This window comes from Galeopterus variegatus, unplaced genomic scaffold (genome assembly GCF_000696425.1).
Source record: "Galeopterus variegatus unplaced genomic scaffold, G_variegatus-3.0.2 Scaffold1257, whole genome shotgun sequence".
NCBI classification, from domain to species: Eukaryota; Metazoa; Chordata; class Mammalia; order Dermoptera; family Cynocephalidae; genus Galeopterus; species Galeopterus variegatus.
The window spans coordinates 16,751-39,508 of NW_007727368.1; the positions used below are offsets into that span (position 1 = coordinate 16,751).

The 22,758-nt window shown below is 39.5% G+C and overlaps 1 protein-coding gene across 2 annotated transcripts in view; it reads left to right on the forward strand.

Moving 5' to 3' along the window:
• Positions 1 to 22,758, forward strand: part of DAAM1 (dishevelled associated activator of morphogenesis 1) — a 104,672-nt gene that overhangs the window by 16,147 nt on the left and 65,767 nt on the right. For both annotated transcript variants that reach the window (XM_008575921.1, XM_008575920.1), the window contains exon 2: positions 2,356 to 2,445. In XM_008575921.1, coding sequence (XP_008574143.1) covers positions 2,356 to 2,445 — 90 coding nt within the window. The remainder of the gene's footprint in view (positions 1 to 2,355; positions 2,446 to 22,758) is intronic.

The following is a 22,758-nucleotide window of genomic DNA, read 5'->3' on the forward strand; positions in this document are numbered from 1 at the left end:
ACTTAGTACACTATGGGCATTATGCCTAGGCACTCCCAATTATTATCTAACTTAATCTATGTCACTGTCCAGCTCAGAATCCACCAGTGACCTTTGACTACTCTTAGGATAAAGGACATAGTTCACAGTGGCTTTCAAGGCTGCTGTGCACTGTTCACAGTACTTTTTACCTATTTAATTCGCAGCTAGGCCTGGAGGTGTAGGTGGCAACAAGATAGAGTATAAGGAGATGGCTAGAAGCAAGCCTGGAAAAGTAAGCTGGGATTAGAAATGGAAGACCTTAAAAGGCAAGCTGAGGAACAGATAATTTTTTAGGCAGTGTGCAACTAATGAAGTTTTTTGAATTGGGAGATGAAAATGGCACAGGTGATCTATTTTTAAGGAAGTGATTGTGAAGTGCGGTTCCCGGTGACTAGACCTCGGTGTTACTAGCACCGTGCTCTAACCAACTAAACTATGTGGCCAGCCCTACATTGTTTAATGTCAAATATACTGATAATCCTGATCTGAGCATCACATATTGTTCACAGGTATTGATATTCAGTGCTGTACCTCACAGATATGTACAATAAATTATGTTTCAATTTTTAAAAAAAGAAATGCAAATTCTCTTACCTCCTCTCACTAGCTCTGGGTGATTAGTGATTTAAAGAGCCCTCCAAGTGATTCTGGTACTCGAGTTTGAGAACCACTGCTTTAAGAGAATTGTGGGTGTGCCAAGTAGGAAGGACTGGAATGGCAAGGAGGAAGAGTGGGAGGCTATCTCCAGAAGCCAAGGGAGAGGTTACTAGAGCATAAATAAGTTTGTGTTGTTTCATTGGGAATGAAACAAAGGGAAGATCAAAGAAAAAAATGAGATTTTTCCAAAGAAGAAATAATAGGTCTTGATGACTAAGTGGAGACAGAAGCATAAGACACAAAACCAGTATTCTAGGCCTGGGTGTCCACGAGTGTGGCAGAACTGCAAATATACACAGCAGTCACCCTGAGGGGAACTTGTTTATGCTCCTCAGAGACCTAAACCTTATTGCGCTTTAATTTATAGCTTTTTAAAAAAATGTCTTACCCACTCCTACCAATCTACCACCCTCAACTACGTAACTCTCTATGGGAATAAAAATGTACCAGACACTCCATACCAATAATAATGTTGTTGATTGCATTCTTATTAAATGCCAGTGACTTTTCTGTAAGCACTTCATATGCATTATCACATTGTTGTTATTTATTAGTTATGAATGTTTTTAAATTGCTTTCCTCTAGGGTTCAATCTAAGCTACAAACCATTGTAAAATTAATGTTTCCAAATACTGATCTGGGAAGCCGAGAGTCTGGATTCTGGAGTCAGCTCTGGGCTTAATACCCAGGCTCATGATTTACCAGGTGTGCAGTCTTCAGCAAGTGATTTACCCAATCTAAATTTCCCCTAGCTATATTATAATGTGAACGTAATAATGAGTGGACCACTTAGGACTGTTGTGAGAACTAAATGAGAAAATGCCTGCACATAAAGTACTTAGTAAATATTAGTTTATGGCAATGAAGTTTAATTAGTTTATGGCAATGAAGATGTCACTCCCTTGCTCAAAACTTGCTTGGTTCACCTTGCTCAAGAGGGTAAATTCTTTAGTCTGGCATTGAAGGCTTTTCACAAACTGGTTACGCCCCACCTCTCAAACCTTTCATTTGGTGACCCTTGGCATATACGACTGCCTCAACTTAACCGTCCATTGCCTTGGCTCACCTTGCTCAAGAGGGTAAATTCTTTAGTCTGGCATTGAAGGCTTTTCACAAACTGGTTACGCCCCACTTCTCAAACCTTTCATTTGGTGACCCTTGGCATATACGACTGCCTCAACTTAACCGTCCATTGTCCCCTAACACACCAAGTCTGCATCCACAGCACGCCTTTGTCTCTGCTGTTCTCTCCTCACCACATCCTAGTCTCTCAGGGCCCCACCAATAGCCAGAGCTTGTGAGGCCATCCTCAGCAAACCCTCATCCTTAATATGGTTAATCCTAAACTCATGAGGTTTGACAGCCTTTACTGCTCAGTGGAGCCTGTGCAGAAATAGTAGCTCAGTGTACTTCAGTCCATGCTTGGTCCACTTTCCCCCACCCTCAGGAACTGCAGGGCTGGTCCCTCTTGCTGTGCTCAATGCCTAGCCCATGCCAGGGATGGGCTTCCTTAGTCATTGTAACAAGCACCTTAACTTAGCTTCTTGATCTTTTCCAAGTTCATTTAAATATGTGTTTGTGTTGTGTTTTTTTTTCCTCCCCCTGATGTTACTGATAACTTTCTGTATAGGAATTACATCTAATCTATGACATATTAATTGTTTTCTTTCTTCTCAGGATGAACTTGACCTCACAGATAAACACCGGGAAGCCATGTTTGCACTTCCGGCTGAGAAAAAATGGCAAATATACTGTAGCAAGAAAAAGGTAAGATGTTCATTGTGATTATGGTTAACTGGAAAATTATCATTTTTGATTCCCTTTCTCTCCCATTTCACCACCAGAACTCAGACAGCTCTTTATAAGGTAAAACCTAGTTTGAGTGTGTCATGTCGTGGCCTTGGTGCTGCACATGGCAGCGTGCCAACTCCTTGGACGTTGTTTTGAACAGCACTTCATTGGATCCCCCTGTACCTGTAACCGTTATTTGTGATCACATGTCAGGCCCGAAGTAACATTGGCTTACACAAGATAGATGTTTTCCCCTTGCTGTTTATATGACCGTTTGTGTACACGTAAATTAGGCCAATTCTGTGGGTTCACAGCCCTCTGGTACCACCTTCTACGAACTGTTGGTTTCACCATCTCCAAGGTGTGGCCTCATCCGTGTGGCCCAAGGAGGCTCTGCAGCCATTTCACATTCCTAACTAAGGATGGAGAAAAGAAGGCACAAGCTCCACCACCCTCAATTTTAGGGACACGTTTCAGGAGTTACACACCTGACTTACCTTCACGTACCACTGTTAGTTACATGGCCACACCCCACTGCAGGAACAAAGTCTTATTCTGGGCAGTCACTTCTCACTTGAGAGCTCCCTCAGGAGATGGGGAGAATGGATGTCTGGAACAGGGAAAACACCAAAAGCTCTTATTCCCTGGCATCCACAGCACTAGGTGTCACTCTATGGAAGCTTTCTCCTGAAATAAAGTTCACTCTGCCGTCTTTTTAACCCCATGGCAGATCCATGGTTGCTTTTTGCCACTTTCTCTTCTTTTCCAAAAGAAACTTGAACCAAGATGGGCTACGTGGGAAGGGCGGGGCTGGTACCTAAGAGAAATGCTGTCTCTCCCCAACAGGCAGCAGGCACTGTGCTTACTCACTCTGACCCAGGGAAACAGGAGCAAATATAACAGCCCAATATCTTTTCAAGACATCAGCATCAGTCAGGGAAACCTTTTATTAGGTGATGCATTTCAGGACCTCTGTCTGCTCACGTGGCACCTCTGCCCCCTCTTTGCTGCCTTGTGTAATCGATGTGCCACCTCCCAGGAGCACCTCCCATTGCTTGGTAAAGGCATTCTCTCTCCAGCAGTGGGCCTGTGTGTGTGTCTCCCACCTGACTCTGTGCCTCTGGTGGTGAGGTGCCATGTCCTATTCATCTTCCTAACTCCAGCATCTCATATTTTGAGATGAATGTATGATGACTGAACCACTGAATTGTCATTAGTGTTATATTGAATACTGCCAAAATTTAAAGCACATTTAATTTTCCACCTGAGCAGTTGTAATTGATAAAACTATGTGTCAGATTTGGTCCCGATGGCTTTTGCTGAGAGATGTGTCCAGCTGTACCCTCTCAGTATGATCTCTGAGCCTCCATCAGCTCAGCCCAAGTTCAAGTCTTCCGGGTTCCTAATCCAGTCATAACCAGTAAAATATCTTTGTGAGCAAATGTGTCCTCCTCTGCAGCTCTTTCTCTATGTACATATCAACTAGAAAAACCTCTCTTTTGTTGAACTGATTGTCATGGCTCAAGAAACATATATACTATGCTGGGAAAGAATTTTAAAATGAAAATAAAATGTGTATAGTTTTGATACTGATGTTATTCTGTGGTCTTTAGAAACAAAGGGAACTTTTTCCACTGCCATCTTAAAGACTCAGCCTCTAGAACTGAGAAAAAAAAAAATCCTCAAGTGCCTTTGTACACAAGGACATTGTCTATTTTGGCTCATCCTAGTACAGATTTTTTTCTCAAAATTCAGAAACAATACGAAGTGGGGATTGAGAATGTGCACTGAAGGAAAGGAAAGGGCAGGAAAATGGGAGTAGCTTACTGAGGGGAAAGTTTTCGTCTTTCCCAGATTTTATTATACCCTTGACAGCAATTGAAAGTTAATCATGGAAACTACTGCCCCTCAGAGTAGAAAAAGCAACCCCTGGAGGATAATAATGACCCTGAGCTCGCAGCTGCTGCTCATTTTTCAATTTCCAGACCTGTCGGATCTTCTTGCAAACCTCATTTCAAGTTGGTTTTTTTGTAGGAGGATGAGGGTGGACATGGATGTGGCCCCTGGCCACAGAATCCCCTTTCTGGATGGATGGGTCCTACTTGCTAGCACCTGGCCAGTTGCACAGATCTTTGGGAATGCACCTCCCCTGCTAGCTTCAGTCCAGCAGTGTGGATTCCTCATGTGACTTAGCAGTGGCACAGCTGAGTGGCAAAGCCCTAGCTCTTTGGGGAATCCTGTGGTCTTATAGATCTGCTTCACTTTAAAGTGGATGGTAGCATTGCTTGACTATGGATTTTCTTGATCAAAGCTTCCCACGCTGTTAAAACTGTACTATGCCTTTGGTCTGAAACTGAGTTTTTTGGAAACTGCAATACATCAGGAAATATATAATGAATATGAGAACACAGAAACCTAACCAGGAAAAGGATAGGTGTTTACCTCTTTGCGTACTATGCCTTTGGTCTGAAACTGAGTTTTTTGGAAACTGCAATACATCAGGAAACATATAATGAATATGAGAACACAGAAACCTAACCAGGAAAAGGATAGGTGTTTACCTCTTTGCAGAGAAATGTAACTTCCTGAGGGATAGGTTGCCCATTCTCAGAATGGAGCCCCGTGACAGCTATTCTTAATATTAAAACAGATTATTTTCCTTGGAACATCTCTTGTGCAGCCTTTTGAAATCAGGCTTATCACCAGTGAGCCAAACCACATCCATTTCTCAGGGTAAGAGAAAGCAACATACCCATGGCTCCTTCACATTTTCCATCTTTCAAGATTAGAACCCAGGGCATTGCAGACATTCTCACACATAGTGAAGCCATAGAGTAAGGGCCCACTGAAGCCAACAGAAACAGACAGCATGAGTTGGTGAAAAGCAGGCCTTCTGTGTAAAAGTGAACAGAAATTGGGCAGGCAAAGAAGTCTAGGACCTGAAGACAGGGCCAAGCTTTTGTCAGCCAAGTGGCTCTTTTCCATCCAACAGTGACTTGAGTCCCAGCGGTGGCTATCATGCTTATCAAGCTCTGTTCATTTATGAAACTGCTCTATCTAAGTCTCTGGTTGAAAACCCATTTCCAGAGCCAACATGAAAGCAGCAAAAGTATTTCTGAGGCTAAAATGATTGGAAAGAAATTAATTGGAATTTTGCCTAATTGAGTAATTTGGGAGAGAGTAAGAGATGGATGTTGTGGCCTTGTTGAAAGTAGAAACAAATCTGTGAAAGTTACTGGACTGGTTTTTCAGCTATGGTTTGTCACAGACAGTAATCCACTGTCAAATTTTTTAACTCTCATGAAAGGTCCAAAAAAGGTCCTGTGTGTGGTGCTGGGGGTATTTTCAAATAGGAAATGTTTGTGGTTCTTATCTTTAAAGGTAATTCCCTTTTTAGTTCCAATCACAACATACTCTTTTGTTTAAATGAGGTTTTTCCCAGTCTCTAGCCAGAAACTGCATCTGTTAACAATCTTTTGGATTTCAAACTGAAGCTTTTTAAACAATGAACCATCTGACCACGAAAGGCATCTGGCCATGCCGTATTTGCTTTTTGTTAACATGATTTTTAAATCCTGGGAAAAGTAAGGAGTAGGTCTTCAGAAAGGAGAAAATAAAGTGGTGTATATGCTGTATTATGTCAACAGCAATCTTATCAGCCTAGGAAAAAAATATTCTTTAATTTGCTGTTGTTCCTAGGAGCAAGTGTACCAGTTATGTCACTTAACCAATCCTTATAAGTATCCAGAAAATACTTTTACCCCTTATTGGTCTTCAGACTTTGCAACGTCAAGTGAATGGGGCCATAGACACTTTTAACTGTAGTAACATCAGATATTTGAGACAAAGATCAGGATTTGATAACTGTGCCTAATTTTTCCTCCTCTGTTTCTGATCTCTAAAGCCAAGGCTTAAGTAAATGGCAGTAAGTTCTTCATATTACGTTTCTGTATGTTTTGAGGTCTACTTTGAGGAAGGTGAATTTTTATCTGCTGTTGACTTTGTGTTTGATTCTAGCTTAATTAAATCATTCAAGAATCTTGCCTATCTTGGCTGCAGTTCAGCCATTTTGATTTCTGCAAACTGCTGATCTGGTGCTATGTATGTTTTGAAGACATCTAGGGAAAGTGGCTGAAAATTCAGCTAGCATTTTTCATTCATTTCTTTTATTTGGTTGTATATCCTAATTGGATCAATTCCTCACTCCTTCCACAAAAAGGAATTCTCATTTCACCACATGCACAAAAATACTAAAGTTGTATGTGTCTGTCTGGTCATCAGAATGCAGTCCTTTCAGTTCCTCAAGAGGTGGGGCCGTCCTGTGTTGGAGTGCAGGGAGGGAGTGGTATGATCAAAACATGGATTTCAAGGAACATATGCTGTAGTAGTGTAATTAAAGACAGAAGGAACCATCAGTTTTTTACATTGATATCAAACCAGCTGGAGAAGAAGGAGGTGAGATGAGACGTTAATTCTCTGTTATTCCCAGTATCCTAATGAGAAGCTGCTGTGGGTAGACTGGGAAGAGGCACAGTTGATGAGTTACTGGCCTGAAGATTTTGAGAGGGAAGAGACATTAGATAACCTCTTCTTTCTTTTACTGTGGTTGATTAAACGTATAGTAGATTGAGCATTGGATTTTCTGGTACACACTTTGCCAAATGTCAAGATTTTGGAGAGGGAGCCAGTAAAAGGGAAAGCACTAGACTTCAGTAACTGTAATTCTAGATTTCTTCACAAGTACCTGGTTTAGTCTTCTGCCTTTGAGTTTTCAACCCAGCCATGGGTTCAAATTGGCATTCGTGCTCTTATGTGATAAGGACTTAAAGAAAGTAGCAGAAACACTAATGGTTAGAAATGAAATTTGCCTATCTTTCCCCTTCTGTCTCTCTGAAGAATACGGGAGGGAAGCACAGTCGCTAAGGGACAAGGGGCATCTCTAGACTTCAGGCTCCAAAGCTCCCTCTTCTCTACATATTCCCTGGCATGGAGAGATGAGGATTTGTGTATAATCCCAGACTGAAGCAGTAAGTAATTACAGGCTTTGGGTATCTGGTGGTTCACTCAATGAAGCAATGCTGTTGGTGAAGGACAAGGTAGGGTGTGTATTGAGTATCTTCTCTGGGGCAGACTCTTGGCTAGATTCTGAGGATGATTAAACATAGAGCCAAATATCTTGGATGGTCCTGGTAGGAGAAACAGATAAAATGAAGTGATTGTCAAGTCTTGTCATAAACTCTGTAATAGGGTAAGCAGACAGGCTGTGGGGCTCAGAGGAAAGGAGTGACTAACCTGTCGGGGTGTGTGAGTGAGACGACTGTTCCTTGACCACTTTGGCACAGCCATTGGTTACGCCAGTGAAAGAGTTGATATCGTCATGCTTTCATGCCATCGTCTAGAAACTGGCTCCTTTTTTGACATTTGAGCTATGTCCACGTGTACTGTACCCTTTCCCACTAGATTCATATTTTGATTTTTGTCCCTTTTGCCATTGCTTAAAAGGTCAAGTTTAGACTGTTGACCTCATATGATCTTTACTACATACAATTTGTAGGGTTTGTTAGGAAATCTATAAGAGGCTTAAACTCTTGTAAAATGAAAACACTGCGGGGGAAGACGAAAATGACTGAGGTTTTTTCAGCCTGGAAAAGAGAAAGGCAGGTGGAAACGTTGGCAAAGGCTGATGTGTAGTGGGTATGCCCCAATGAAGCTGTATTATCCATCAAAATGTTACTAATTTCCAGTTGGTAAAGAAGAGCAACCCCAAGCCCTCCCAGTAAAAATCACCTTGCCAGTTCTTCCCTTAAAGGGCCCACCAGTCTTCCCCCATGATTAAGGAACTGAAGAGCTAGCTCCTGCCATGGCACAGCAGGTGACTTCAGGACCCTGTCCCCACACTGCATCATTAGTTTGGATTCATTGATGCCCATACTATATTGGTTGATAAATATTTTGAATATTGGCCTAAGTATGAGATACTGATTGACCTGCAGGTGGGTGACCCAACCCATTTGGTCATATGGATTCAGAGCCTGATACATTCCTCTTCCAGGAAATCATCAAAGATGCAGATGGAGAATTATATCCAAGGATGTTCTTTGCAATGTTGTCTCTAGAAGCCAATGACTGTAAACAACTTAAAGGAGGATATTTATATTATGGTCCACATCCACAATGGAGTATCTTGCAGCCAGTGAAAAGTCATGTTTCCAAAGAAATTTTAATGACATGGGAAACTGTTCGGCACAGAATGCCAAGGTTTAAAAAAAAAAAAAAAAAAAAAAAAAAAATATATATATATATATATATATATAAATAAAACTTTGTAATTAGTAAGATCAAAAGTTTGTAAAGGTGTATATATAGAGGTAGGTAGACAGACAAACAGTTATTGGGTAGGGTTGTGGATGATTTACTTTGATTTATGTTTTCCTTTATATAAATATTTCCCAAATTTTCTATAGTGCATATTCTCCCTCTTACCTTGAAATATTTTCTTCCTGATTGTAAAAAATAAAATTGATCTGTTTGAAAAAAGGCATACTATGTATTTTGTGTCAGTCAGGTTTCAGGTCTGAGAAGCAGGTGCATGCACACACACATACACACACACACCAAGGGATTTGTTATAGGGATTTGCCCTATGAATCATAGAAGCTGGCTAAGCATTCTCTGTAAGGCTGTTTCTTTGCATCTAGTGCTGGAGCCTTAAGTCCATAGAGCAGGCCATTGGGAAGGGAAGATGGATGTAAAGTGGCAGGGAATAGGAATGAGATGGAGCCCACGAGGACAGACTGAAAGCTGTGTCAATTTTCATTGCCTCTGACTTTTATGTGGGTGTCCTGCAGAAGCCTGGTTCTTAATCATGAAGCTCAACATGCACACTTGGCCCAGAAGAAGTTGAGGCAGAATGCAGAAACTGCCTGCTGTCCCACACCAATGAGGGGACCCAGTTGGTAAACCACAGCAGGTGTGAACTGCAGAACGACTGTCACTTCCGTGCCACCCTCCAGCTCTCCCATGAGAATCTCTCTTGTGGTTCATCCTACCCAGAAACCTACAAGACAGGATGAAGTTCAGCCTGGCCAACTCGAACATTATAAAGCCACCATGTATTTCTATTAAAATTCAAATTAAATTAAAATATTATTTAAGATGCAACCAATGCTTGTGTTGTCAAGACAACTGTGGCATTTTTTTTCTTTTCTCTCTCTCTCTCTCTCTCTCTCTCTCTCTCTCTCTCTCTCTCTCTCCTCTCTCTCTCTCTCCTCTGTCTCTCTCTCTCTCTCATTTGTTACTCTTCCCTAGGGAGATTAAAACAAAGATGAAACCATAAACCACGCAAGGTTTTTCAGCACCATTTATCTTTTTAGTTAGTGTGAAAACATGGTAATCTTGCCGTGATGAGATTCCCTCAGTTTTCTGTGCAGATATCCACTGAAGGCATGTTTCTCATTGCCCTGCTCCCTGTGCCCCCATCCCCCACCAGTGACATATCTTAAAGCTTTCCTTCCTTCCTTCCTTCCTTCCTTCCTTCCTTCCTTCCTTCCTTCCTTCCTTCCTTCCTTCCTTCCTTCTTTCGTATTACAAAAGCCAGTCCTATCAAAATGAACATTAAGTTTTAGATTTGAAGTATAAAATACTGTCCATTCAAGGATTCTCTGCCTCTCACAGTCCTTAAACCAAAGTTATGTTCCAATAACGGACAACTGGTTCCTGAGTATTTATTTGCCTCCTCTTTCTGTAATACTTTTGTTTAATAATATCAGTTTTGGGTTTCAATTGGCAATTTTATTTGTAACAGTGGTAAGAACTGAGTTTCTTCTTGTTCACCCATATACTGACCTGGGATTCATTTCCATATTCTTAAGTGATGATGCCTGGTTTTCTTAGAACAGTAGTGACAATTTCAAAAGTGCCTTTCCCTTAGTTGAACTGTAGGACATTCCAGAGGCAGAAATAGTAATTTAGGAGACTATATTGTAGATATGGGAAGAGACCAAGGAACTCTCTACTATTAGCACCAGAAATTGGTAAAAGGAGGACCCATTTAGAGCAAAAGTTCTAGGGCAGTGGTGAGCAATATGCAGGTGGGGCCCTGAACCTGATTTCAGAAGCACCCTTAATTTGTGTTTGGGAAGACTGAGGCCCAGAACAAATTGAACTACACTCCACTTTTTTCTTCCTCTCACCCAGGTCCTCACCACAGGGCTTCAGCACTCTGCTGACCAGGGCTAGCTCACTTCATTGGGTTTGCCTGGTAAGCAGTTGTTAACAACAACTGAAGTCAAGTCTGGAAAGTGGGCATGTGTGTGGATTGAGCCACTTTTTAAATAAAATTTAGTTTCTGGCTCTGTCTGCTGTCTTATAGAAAAGGTAAATAAGTGGTTGATGAGTATCTTTGGTGTTGAAATAAGAGGACTAAAGAGATTTTTAGGTGAAAACTTTGCTACTGCCGTTGTTTACAAGGGGGAAAAATCCCTTTATAGGGCACAACACCAAGAGGTTCCATTAAGCAAGCTGATTTTCATAGGTAAGTAACTTATTAGGTCAAAGTGAGCCAGATTTACAACTGCCCTGTTCAGCCACAAAATTTGTCCAAAGTTGCAGCATTATAATTCAATAGTTTCTTCTAGCTATGTTATTTCTGAAGTTAAGCTAACAAAATAAAACTACAGTGTTGGGCACATAATAAAAGGATGTTTCAGCATATTTGCAGATACTGTTACTGTTAGAAGTCTTAAACATAATTACCAGAGTGGTTTACAATAAATAGGCATTCTGTAAAATTTCTGAAAGAGATATCTAACCACTGATAATTCACCCCTCAAGTCATGGGATAAATTATTTTCTGGTTGATTATTTAATTTTTGCTGTGAAAATTTTAAATATATAAAAAAGTATAAAATATAATAAACATATTTAATAAATGCTAACATTTTGCAATATTCACTGCAAATTTTTTTTAAAAAAAGAAATAAAACATAAATACAGTTGGATTCCTACTCTGAAGGTGGTATGGGGTTTTGTTTTTTTGTTTGTTTGTTTTACTTTCCCATATATTAATAACCTTACTCTGTGTGTATATATTCATAAACAACATATAGTATTTCTTCATTTTGACTGCTGTATGGTGTTCCATTTTATGAGCATGCTTCAATTTAATTATTTTATCCCCATTGGACAATGCTTATTTCCAATTTTTCACTATTTAAAAAATATTGCAATGAACACTCTTGTGCATATGTTTAAGAATTTCCCTAGGATAGACACCTAGACATGTACTTACTGAGTTGTTTGATATTAACATTTTTTACCTTAACTGCTTTCCAAAGTGGTTATAATAATTTATGCCTGCAGTGAATTAGTTGCCAACCATCTGAGGGGTTGGTACTGTCTGAGGGAAGGTAACTACTATCTCATTGCTTTGATCAGTCACTTGATTTAAGTTTGAATATTTCTGGTACAACAAACTGTTATTAACGTTTTTCAGTTTCCCCCCGTATGTCTCATAAATCAAACTGAAGTAAAAATTACTGGAATAGGAAGGGCTTATTAAAAACAAAAACAAAAACCTAAGGTTTAGAAAATGAAAATCATTCCATTCAGATACCCATACAGCCATGCAAAAGTACAAAATCTTAGAAGTATATAAAAATGGACAGTTCACTCAATAGTGTGTTTGTTTGTTTTGACTACAGAGGAAACTGCTCTGTGTGTGGTTCACTCTTTCTCTCCTTTAGACCTCTTTTCACCCTCAGTTCCAGACCCAGGCAAATTGTGTTTCCATCTTTAGCAAACTTTTGACTGATATATGTCATCACCAAACACAGGAAGTTCCTCTGAGGCATTCGCCACTTCCCTGGCTGGTGACTGAAGTGCAGGTGCAGGATCAGCATGTCTGCACAAACAAGCAGATTGAGTGTGGCTGGAAATCACACAGCTGGTCTCTTCCTCCTATTCTAACCACAGCATCTTTATCTTGAGCATCTCTTTATAAAAATTTTGAGAGTCTCTCCCATTCCTTGTATCCTTGATTCCTTGTACTAAGAAATTGAGAGGTTGACCTGCTGTCTATCACCCATGCCTAAATTCTGTTCCTATATACAAATCAATTCATGCATTTGGGGGTTACTAATTCTTCAACTTATAAATACTTTGCTTTCTTCTTTACAGCATTGTAAAAACAGTGAGCAGGTGTCTGCTTTGTGGATACCATCTCTCTTTTGTGCTTCCTAATATTTGCATTTCTTCAGTGACTAACACCCCTGTACTCAGGGTCTTGCATTTCCTGTATGTAGTTAGGGAACACTAAGCTGGAAGAGGTGGGAGAGAATGCCCCTGTGTTTGTGTTCACTTATAATCATTTAAACAATAACAAAAAGAAGTAAGCAATATACAGCAGAGAAGTAAGATATATTCATCGGACAATTCAGTTGCTGTTCAGTTGCTCCCTCAATGGGGAACTTGGGGGTTGTGTGTCCTGTGGAGCTCTATTTTCCCCTCTAGAATGGGGGCTACAGAAGCAGCTCCCATGGTGTTCATGTGGTGCTTGTCACTCACACCTACGTTTGGTGCCCCACTGTGGGAAGAACACTCCTGCCTTGGCCCCAGTCACTGAAAGAGAGTTGGAGCTTTGGCTTTGAATGGAAGCCCTGGGAGGACAATTGTTCTTAGCTGCCATAGAACAGCAATCTCTCGTCCCCAAATGATTAATTCCTAAGCAGTTTTCTTTTGACAGCTCAGGTACAGGACAGATTCCATTGTGTGCCAGTTGCAGAGGTAGGAGTCCTTGAAGGTATTAGAGCCCTCCATCTTTGTCTCAGGTCACTTATCAACAGTGCTATGGTGGAACCAAGGGTCTAAATGTGACTAGGGGAGTCCCTTTGAACTTCTTGCCTGTTGAAGCACACAGGCATAGCTCCATTTCATTTCCAAAATTCTGTAATCTGCAGGTGCAGAATTGTCTGAGGGATGAAAACAGACTACTACAGCATCCCATGGAACTCAGAGTGCATTTGGTTAGAGAATCTGAGCAAATGGTCTCACTAATGGTGTATCTCTAATGGAAAGGGATATCAATATATCTCACATCTGAGAGTCCACAAGTAGCTGTCTACTCTGGTTGCCACCAACCCAGTGAGCCCGCAAGGGACATATAGCACAGGAGATTTGACAGACCAGTGCACATCCTTTCATACAATATTCCTACTGTGCCTGCCTGCCCTGGTTAGCCAGTGGAGTATGAACAACCTCAAGCAGGGCTGGCTAAAAGTTTTATCTTGATTGCTTGCTCTGAACAATTGAAGTTAGAAGACTGGAGCACTTTGAGAAGCATTCAGAGGTTATGAATGGTCTTAATAAGAAATAGGCCTGCCTGCCCTGGTTAGCCAGTGGAGTATGAACAACCTCAAGCAGGGCTGGCTAAAAGTTTTATCTTGATTGCTTGCTTTGAACAATTGAAATTAGAAGACTGGAGCACTTTGAGAAGCATTCAGAGGTTATGAATGGTCTTAATAAGAAATAGCATGGTAATTGATTAGCAATGTCTGCCATGACACATGATAGAGGATATGATATATGTAGCAAATATTTTCCATCCCTGTCCTTGAAGGCTCCTCTTACCCATAGGTAATAGTCAGATTTGAGTAGCATATTCCAAGCTTCTTTCCCCTTGGACCTCTCCCTTGTTCTCAGCAGACACTCCCTGCCACAAGCCTGCCTGACTTTACCAGCTCCATGAGTTAGGTTTATGAAAGACATCAATGGAAGGAAATATCCCCTTTGGAATAAAGACAAAAGAACAAAAAACACTTCCTGTGTTTTTCCTATCTATATTTTATTCTGAAATTTTCACTAATAGCTCCAGCACATTTAATTCTATTGAATCCATTTCATTCTTGGTGCATTTCAGAACTTCTCTTCTTTGAAAAGTAGTAAGCAGCTTTGAGCTTCCAGTGTAAGCAGGAATGTGCCACTAATACTTCTAATTTGGGGTTCTCAAAATTTCTTATACTCCAGAAACCTGGTAATTTGTGGCACAAGGAATGGGTTACAGTAGAAAGTCTATGAAGAATACCACCCCTAAATTACAGTGTCTTAAATTCTCAGTTATTCTTTTGCAGTACAGAACGTTTGACTTGAGCAGACTTAAGATGGTAGGTATCCTTTTATCTGTTCCCATACATCAGGAAAAACATTTTGTTTCCTCAGTTTCTAAGACGTACTTCCCTGTGTTCCCATATCCAAAGTGTCGTCTCTTCTTATAGCCTCGTGTTAAGCATTACACTGCAAATCATAAACACACTTTGATAGTTTCCCAAGGGCAGTTTACAGAACATCAAAACCTTCTTTACGACACTCTGAAAGGCAGGTCTGGTAGCATCAAATCTGGTAGCAAGATGTGAGGCAGCAGAGGCCATTGACACCACTGATTGGATTTCCACACTGCATAAGAGTTCAGTGATGTGTGTCCAAACATGTTAATTTACAAACCAACTGGACCAAATTGTACCTGGGTCTGTTTAACACTCTATGGTGACATGTGGGTCAAAGATCTGTCTCTTAAGCTGTGTAGAAGTAATTTGTTTTATGTCATTGCACACTGTTGTGTCATAGGCGAAGTGCCTTGCCTGGCTTCAGGGGATTGTGAAGTTGTATCAGTTCTGAAAATAATAATTAGAGAATTTTTCTCTCTCTTTGCCTTGAAAATGAGGGGGGATTGTCATATAAAACTGGTTTCAGATGTTGGAATTGTACTGATTGAGATTTTTAGGCTTCAGTTATATGTGATAGTGTGAAGATCTTTGCCAGAGAAGTGACTTGTTAAAATAAATAAAGTAAATGTCTCATAGTTTGGGAAGTGGAATGTAAAGTCTCAGCTCTTAGTTCTAAATAAGGATTGTGGCTGCTTTCTTAAATATGAAATACATTTTCCTCCTGAATTCTGTAGCATATGACTTTAAGATTTCAAGTCTGCAAAGTCAGCTGAGGCTTGTTCAGGAGAGAAGAGGGTGCTGGAGCATTCTGCTCCCGAGCTGTTTCAGAAATGCAGTCATATTGTTGCTCTTCTCTTTGTTACTGTTGTTGCTGCTCTTCCCCACAGGGTGACTAGAAAGTGCCACTCTTTTCTTGCATTTCTGAGATATGTGATTTTGGGGAGAACAAAAATGATATCTGGCTAAGAAGTAGCACAAGCCTGATTTTTGATGTGCTGTTTCATTCCGGCCATTCATAAATTCTTGATGATTTTTACCAGTGTAAATGAAGTTTGTGACATACAGAAAATATATTAACGTAACGTTCTGTGCTATCAAGGAAGTGTTTCAAAGCATTTTTCCCAGCAAAGTTCAGGAATGCTTGCACATAATCTTTATTTTGAACTTAGAAGATACATTGATCGAAACTGAGGCTTAGTAAAAGTGCAGGAGAGTTCATTATACTTGACTGTTTCTTTTTAACATGATGAGAAAAGACAGCTAAATGTGTCAATAGGTATAGTTCTTTGTAGCTACTCTTGCAAAGTCTTAGAACCTATGGTCAGAATGAGCTTGTGATCTTCTGAGAACCTCTCGGCTCTAAAATTTGGAAACATGTTAAGTCTAGAATTTAAGTGCTTACGTATCATATTCATGGATCACTCATAAAGAGAGCAAGGGACTTTGTTTTTTTAATTCAGATATTCTAAAACCTAGAAAACTGCTTAGCTCATTATAGAACTCAATAAATTTTTGTTGGGTGAGTAAAAGAAAGAGAAGGAAAGCAAATGATTTTTTATTTTATTTTTTAATTTTAATTTTTTATTATTAGCATATTTGTTATTACAAATTGTGATTTTTCTTTATGCTCTTTACCTGACCTGTCACTCCCCATACCCTCTCCCACCCTCCCCCCATCTCTACTATCCTTAGATTTGTTCTCTCCTTCTGAAAGTTCAACATATTATTGTGGTCTTTGTCTCTCTGTCTTTCTTTCTTTCATGTTTCTATATTTCTTCTCTCTTTCTGTCTGTCTTTCCTTCCTTCTTAGTACCCAGTTATGAGTGAGAAAATGCAATATTTCTCTTTGCTTGTCTGGCTTATTTCACTTAACATAATTTTCTCCAGACTCATTCATGTTGCAAATGGCAGAATTTCATTTTTTTTAATGGCTGAGTAGTATTGCATTGTGTATATATATCACATTTTCCTTATCCAGTCGTCCATTGATGGACACTTAGGTTGGTTCCATATTTTGTCTATTGTAAATAGAGCTGCAATGAACATGCGAGTGCAGGTATCCCTTTGACGTGATGATTTCCATTCCTTTGGATATATACCCAGTAATGGGATTGCTGGATCATGTGGTAGTTCTATCTGTAATTGTCTGAGAAACCTCCATACTGTTTTCCGTAATGGCTGTGCTAATTTTTAGTCCCACCAACAAAGTAGAAGAGTTCCACTTTCCCCACATCCTCGCCAACATTTGTTATTCTCAGTGTTTTTAATAATGGCCAGTCTAACTGGGGTGAGACGTTATCTCAATGTGGTTTTGATTTGCATTTCTCTGATGATTAGTGATGCTGAGAATTTTTTTATGTACCTGTTGGCCATTTGTATGTCTTCCTTTGAAAAATGTCTATTTATCTCCTTTGTCCATTTTTTAATTGGATTATTTGTTTTTATACTGTATAGTTGTTTGAGTTCTTTATATATTGTGGATATTAATCCCTTGTCAAATGTATTGTTTGCAAATATTTTCTTATGTTCTGTAGGTTGTATTTCTGCTCTGTTGTTTTCTTTGCTGTGCAGAAGCTTTTTAGTTTGATGTAATCCCATTTGTTTATTTTTTCTTTTGTTGCTTGTGCTTTTGGGGTCTTATTCATAAATTCTTTGCCCAGTCCTACATCCTGAAGTGTTTCCTCGATGTTTTCTTTTAGGAGTTTTATAGCTTCAGGTCTTATATTTAAGTCTTTAATCCATTTTGAGTTGATTTTGGCATATGGTGAGAGGTACAGATCCTGTTTCATTCTTCTGCATATGTATGTCCAATTTTCCCAGCACCATTTATTGAAGAGGCAGTCTTTTCCCCAATGTATGTTTTTCTTGCCTTTGTCAAAAATCAGTTGGCTGTAAGTATGTGGGTTGATTCCTGGGTTTTCTCTTCTGTTCCATTGCTCTGAGTATCTGTTTTTATGCCAGTACCATGCTGCTTTGGTTACAATAGCTTTGTAGTATAATTTGAAATTGGGTAGTGTTATGCGTCCAGCTATATTTTTTTGGCTCAGGATTGCTTTGGCTATTTGGGGTCTTTTGTTGTTCCATATGAATGTTAGGATTGCTTTTTTCCATTTCCATGAAGAATGTCATTGGGATTTTGGTGGGGATTGCACTGAATCTGTAGATTGCTTTGGGGAAAATGGACATTTTCATAATGTTAATTCTTCCCATCCAAGAGCATGGTATGTCTTTTCACCTTTTTGTGTCCTCTTTAATTTCTCTCAGTAGTGTTTTGTAGTTGTCATTGTTGAGATCTTTCACCTCCTTGGTTAAATTGATTCCTAGATATTTTATTTATTTATTTATTTAGGCAACTATTGTAAATGGGCTTGCTTTCTTGAGTTCTTTTTCTGCTAGTTTGTTACTGGAGTATAAAAACACTACTGATTTTGGGGTGCTAATTTTGTATTCTGCAACATTACTGAAATTATTATTCAGTTCTAAGCATTTTTTAGTACAGTCTATGTTTTTCTATATAAAAGATCATGTCTTCTGCAAACAGGGACAGTTTGACTTTGTCCTTTCCAATCTGGATGCCCTTTATCTCTTTCTCTTGCCTGATTGCTCTGGCTAGTACTTCCAATACCATGTTAAATAGGAGTAGTGAGAGCGGGCATCCTTGTCTTGTTCTTGTTCTTAATGGAAAGCTGGCTTTTCCCTGTTCAGGATGGTATTGATGATTGCTTTGTCATAAATGGCTTTTATTGTGTTGAGATAATTTCCTTCTGTACCTAATTTGCCAAGAGTCTTTATCATGAAGGGATGTTGAATTTTGTCAAATGTTTTTTCTGCACCTATTGATTTAATCATATGGTTTTTGTCCTTGATTTTGTTGATGTAGTGTATGCACATTTATTGACTTGTGTAGGTTAAACCATTCTTGCATTCCTGGAATCAATCCCACTGATCATGGTGTATAATTTTTTTGATGTGTTGCTGTATTCTGATTGCTGATATTTTGTTGAGGATTTTTACATCCATGTTCATCAAGAATATTGGCCTGTAATTTTGTTTTTTTGTTGTATCTTCATCTGGTTTGTGTATCAGGGTGAAGCTGACCTCATAGAATGAGTATGGGAGAATAGCTTCTGTTTACATTTTTTGGGAAAAGTTTGAAGAGAAGTGGTATTAATTCTTCTTTAAAGGATTGATAGAATTCAGCTGTAAAGCCATCCGGTCCTGGGCTTTTCTTTTTTGGAAGAATGATGATTACTGCTTCAATTTCATTGCTTGTTATTGATCTGTTCAGGTTTTCTATTTCTTCCTGGTCCAGTCTTGGCAGTTTGTATGTGTCCAGAAATGTACCCATTTCCTCTGGGTTTTCATATTTGTTGGCATACAGTTGTTGTTTGTAATCTCTAATGATTGTTCATAGTTCTGTGGTATTGGTTGGTAATGACTCTCCTTTTCATTTCTGATTTTTGGTATTTGGGCCTTCTCACTTTTTTTTTTTGGTTAACCTAGCTAATGGTTTATCTATTTTATCTTCCCCAAAAAACCAACTTTTAGTTTCATTGCTCTTTTGTATCAGTTTTTGGGACTCTAGTTCTGCTCTGATCTTAATTATTTCTTTCCATCTAGTACTTTTAGGGTTGGATAGTTGTTGTTTTTCTAGTTCCTTGAGGCATAATGTTAGGTCATTTATTTGAAATCTTTCCATTCTTTTGATGTAACATGTATTGCAATAAAGTTTTCTCTTAGTACTGCTTTTGCAGTATTCCACAGGTTTTGGTGTGATGTATTTTTATTTTTGTTACTTTCAAGAAATTGTTTGATTTCCTGTTTAATTTCTTCTTGGACACATTAGTCATTGAGGAGTCTGTTGTTTAGTTTTCTTTGTTGACTTCTTGCCTGGAAGATCAGTCCCATACTGAGAGAGAGGTGTTCAGGTCACCCACTTTTATCATATTAGGTTCTACCTCGTTTTTTTTGGTCTAAGTGTGTTTGCTTTACTTATCAAGGTGTTTCAGTGTTAGGTGCATACATATTTATGATTGTTATGTCTTCTAACTGTATAGATCCCTTTATCATTATTATGGCCTTCTTTGTCTCTTTTTATGGTTTTTGGGTTAAAGTCTATTTTATCTGATGTAAGAATAGCTACTCCTGCTCGTTTTTCATTTCCATTTGCATGATATGTTTTGTTCCATCCCTTTACTTTAGTCTGTTTGTGTCTTTATAGGTGAGGTGGATCTCTTGAGAACAGCATGTAGTTGGGTCTAGCTTTTTAATCCAGTCAGTGAGTCTGTATCTTTTGAATGGGGAGTTTAATCCATGTACATTTAGGGTTGTTATTGACAAGTATTGCTTTACTCCTGTCACTATATTGCTTTTTGTTTAGATGTTTTAAATATCATTTGTTTCTTTCTTCTCCTTTTATTTTTCATCATCAATATTAGTTGGATTTTTGAGGTGACATGATTTAGCTTCTTTCTTTTTCTTGTTTGCATTTTAGTTTTAATGACAGGTTTTGCTCTTTCTTGTGAATCCATGATAGTGATTATCATTTTTCAGATTCTGGATGCAGGACTCCTTTGAGAATTTCTTCCAGGGCTGGTCATGTGGTAGTGAACTCTCTTAATTTTTTTTGTCTGGGAAATACACTATTTCTTCCTCATTTCTGAAGGATAACCTTGCTGGGTGTAGAATTCTCGGTTGGCAATTTTTTCTTTTTCTTTTCTTTTTTTTTTTTTTAGCATTTTGAATATATCATCCCATTTTCTTCTGGCCTGTAAGGTTTCAGTAGAGAAGTCTGCTGTTAGTCTGATGGGGGTTCAGACTTTACTTGATGCTTTTCTCTTGCTGCTTTTAGAATTCTCTCTTTGTCCTTGAGCTTTGCCAGTTTGCCTATAATGTGTCTTGGACAAGATCTTTTTGGATTGAATCTGTTTGGAGGTCTTTGGGCTTCTTGGTTCTGAAGGTCTGCATCTCTGCCTATACCTGGGAAGTTTTCTGTTATTATTTCCTTGAATAGATTTTCAGTGCCTTTTTCTTTCTCCTCCCCTTCTGGAATACCCATGATTCGTATGTTTGTGTGCTTGAGGCTGTCTGCTAGCTCTCTTAGATTTTCTTCATTTTTTAAAATTCTTTTTTCCTTTTTAGTGTGTGCCTGGGTTATTTCAGAAAGACCCTCTTCTTGGTCTGAAATTCTTTCTTCTGTTTGCTCTAGCCTGCCTCTCAAACTTTCTGTTCTGTTTTTTTTATTTCATTGAATCCTTCAGTTGTAGGAGTTCTGCTACATTCTTTGTTAAGGTATTTATCTCTCTGTAAATTTTCTCCTTCATATCCTGGATATTTTTTCTTGTTTCATTGTGTTCTCTAATTGATTCTTCTCTTATCTCTTGAATTTTCCTAAGATCAGTGCTCAGAATTCCTTTTCATACATTTCAAGGGTTTCCTGCTTAATGGGATCTGGTACTTGAGAATTACCATATTTCTTTGGTGGTGTCATGCCTTCTTGTTTATTTGTAGTTCTAGTATTTTTTTCATTGATGTTTGGTCATCTGGCAGGACACTTGTTTCTATTATTACTCTGGAGTGGGCTATGAGGGGAAAGACTTCCTCCTCTATTTGTAGGCTCTGCTGGTGACTCTTGCATCAGTGCAGTTGAGTGACTGATGGGCTGCCTTGGCTCCTGCTTGGACAATGGGTGCGCCTCTCCAGGGCTCAGGTTTAGGCCCATGACAGTGGTGTGTGGGAGGGTATTTACCTGGGCTTCTGCTCAGGTGGGGATGGTGTTTGGGCCTCTCTGGGGCTTGGGCATGGGACCGGGCCTGTGGTGGCAGCAGCAGTGGTGCATGGGACCGGCACTCAGCTGGGCTCCCACTCAGGCAGTGTGTGGGCCTCTCTGGAGCTTGGTGTGGGCTGGCTACAGTGGTGCATGGGACTGGCGCTCATCCAGGCTCCTGCTTAGGCAGTGGGCAGGCCGCTCTGGGGCTCAGGTGTGGGCTGGTGATGGTGGTGACAGCGCATGTGACTGGTGCTTACCTGGGCTCTGCAAATGACTTTTTAGATTCAAATCAGCATTGTGGATTATCAGCATGATAAAAAGAGGGATTCTGTTGCTATTTTGCCCTTGAGAAGCCATACCTTCAGATGTATAGTGTTGATACTACAAGAGAATTAGGCTATCAACACAAATATTTAGATTTTAAAACACCACCACGTCCTTGGGAGATTTAGTAGACTATACTATGTGTTACTCTAACATGTCATCTACCTCCAGACCAACTGTTAGGGAGCAAGGTTGAGTATAGCCTTCTTTCTGGCTGGAGGGCCTAAACTCACTGCATTCACAGCTTTTTTTGATGTTTATTATAGGAAGTCTTAGTAATACCCCCAGATACTTGACCAATGAATTCCTAGGGAAGGATAGAGTATCAAGTGCTCCCTTCTCAGGGAGATGGAATAGAATTGTCACAAGAAGAGTGGTCTCAAGTTAGAGACTCACTGGTGCATGCAGAAACCATGCCATGCAGCATGGACAAGGCAACAGAAATGGACACAACTGAGGTGAAGTGGCCAGAAGGGGGTAGATGTTCTTGAGCAAGAGCTTTGGGCAAGTCTGAGCATTTAGGTCACTTAGGTATGAGAAGGCTGGATCAAAGTTACTCATGCAGCTTGGCTTGCACATTATACCTTTATAGATTGTATCTTCTTCAACCAGGAAATACTAGCCGTGCATCTTTTATTCTGCTAAGCTACAGTTGTATTGAAATGGGGGGAAAGTTTACTGAATGTCCTGTCTATCACGCTCTTCAGACTTATCCCTACTTTTCATTGTCTTTGAGCTATTTTGCAGATCAGTAAATTATTTTTTTTAAAAAACCATCAAACTGATAGCACTTAAAATGGTTCTTGTCCATTGAAATGCAAATTGTTTGACACAATTGATTATTGCCTTCTTGACCAGTTTTACATCCATTTGTAAGTATCTTTCAACATTCACAATGCTTATATATGTCCACTCTTTGGATTCTTTTTTGAACCAGTTGTAACATCTTACTAGATCCTTTGTATATTAATGAGCTCA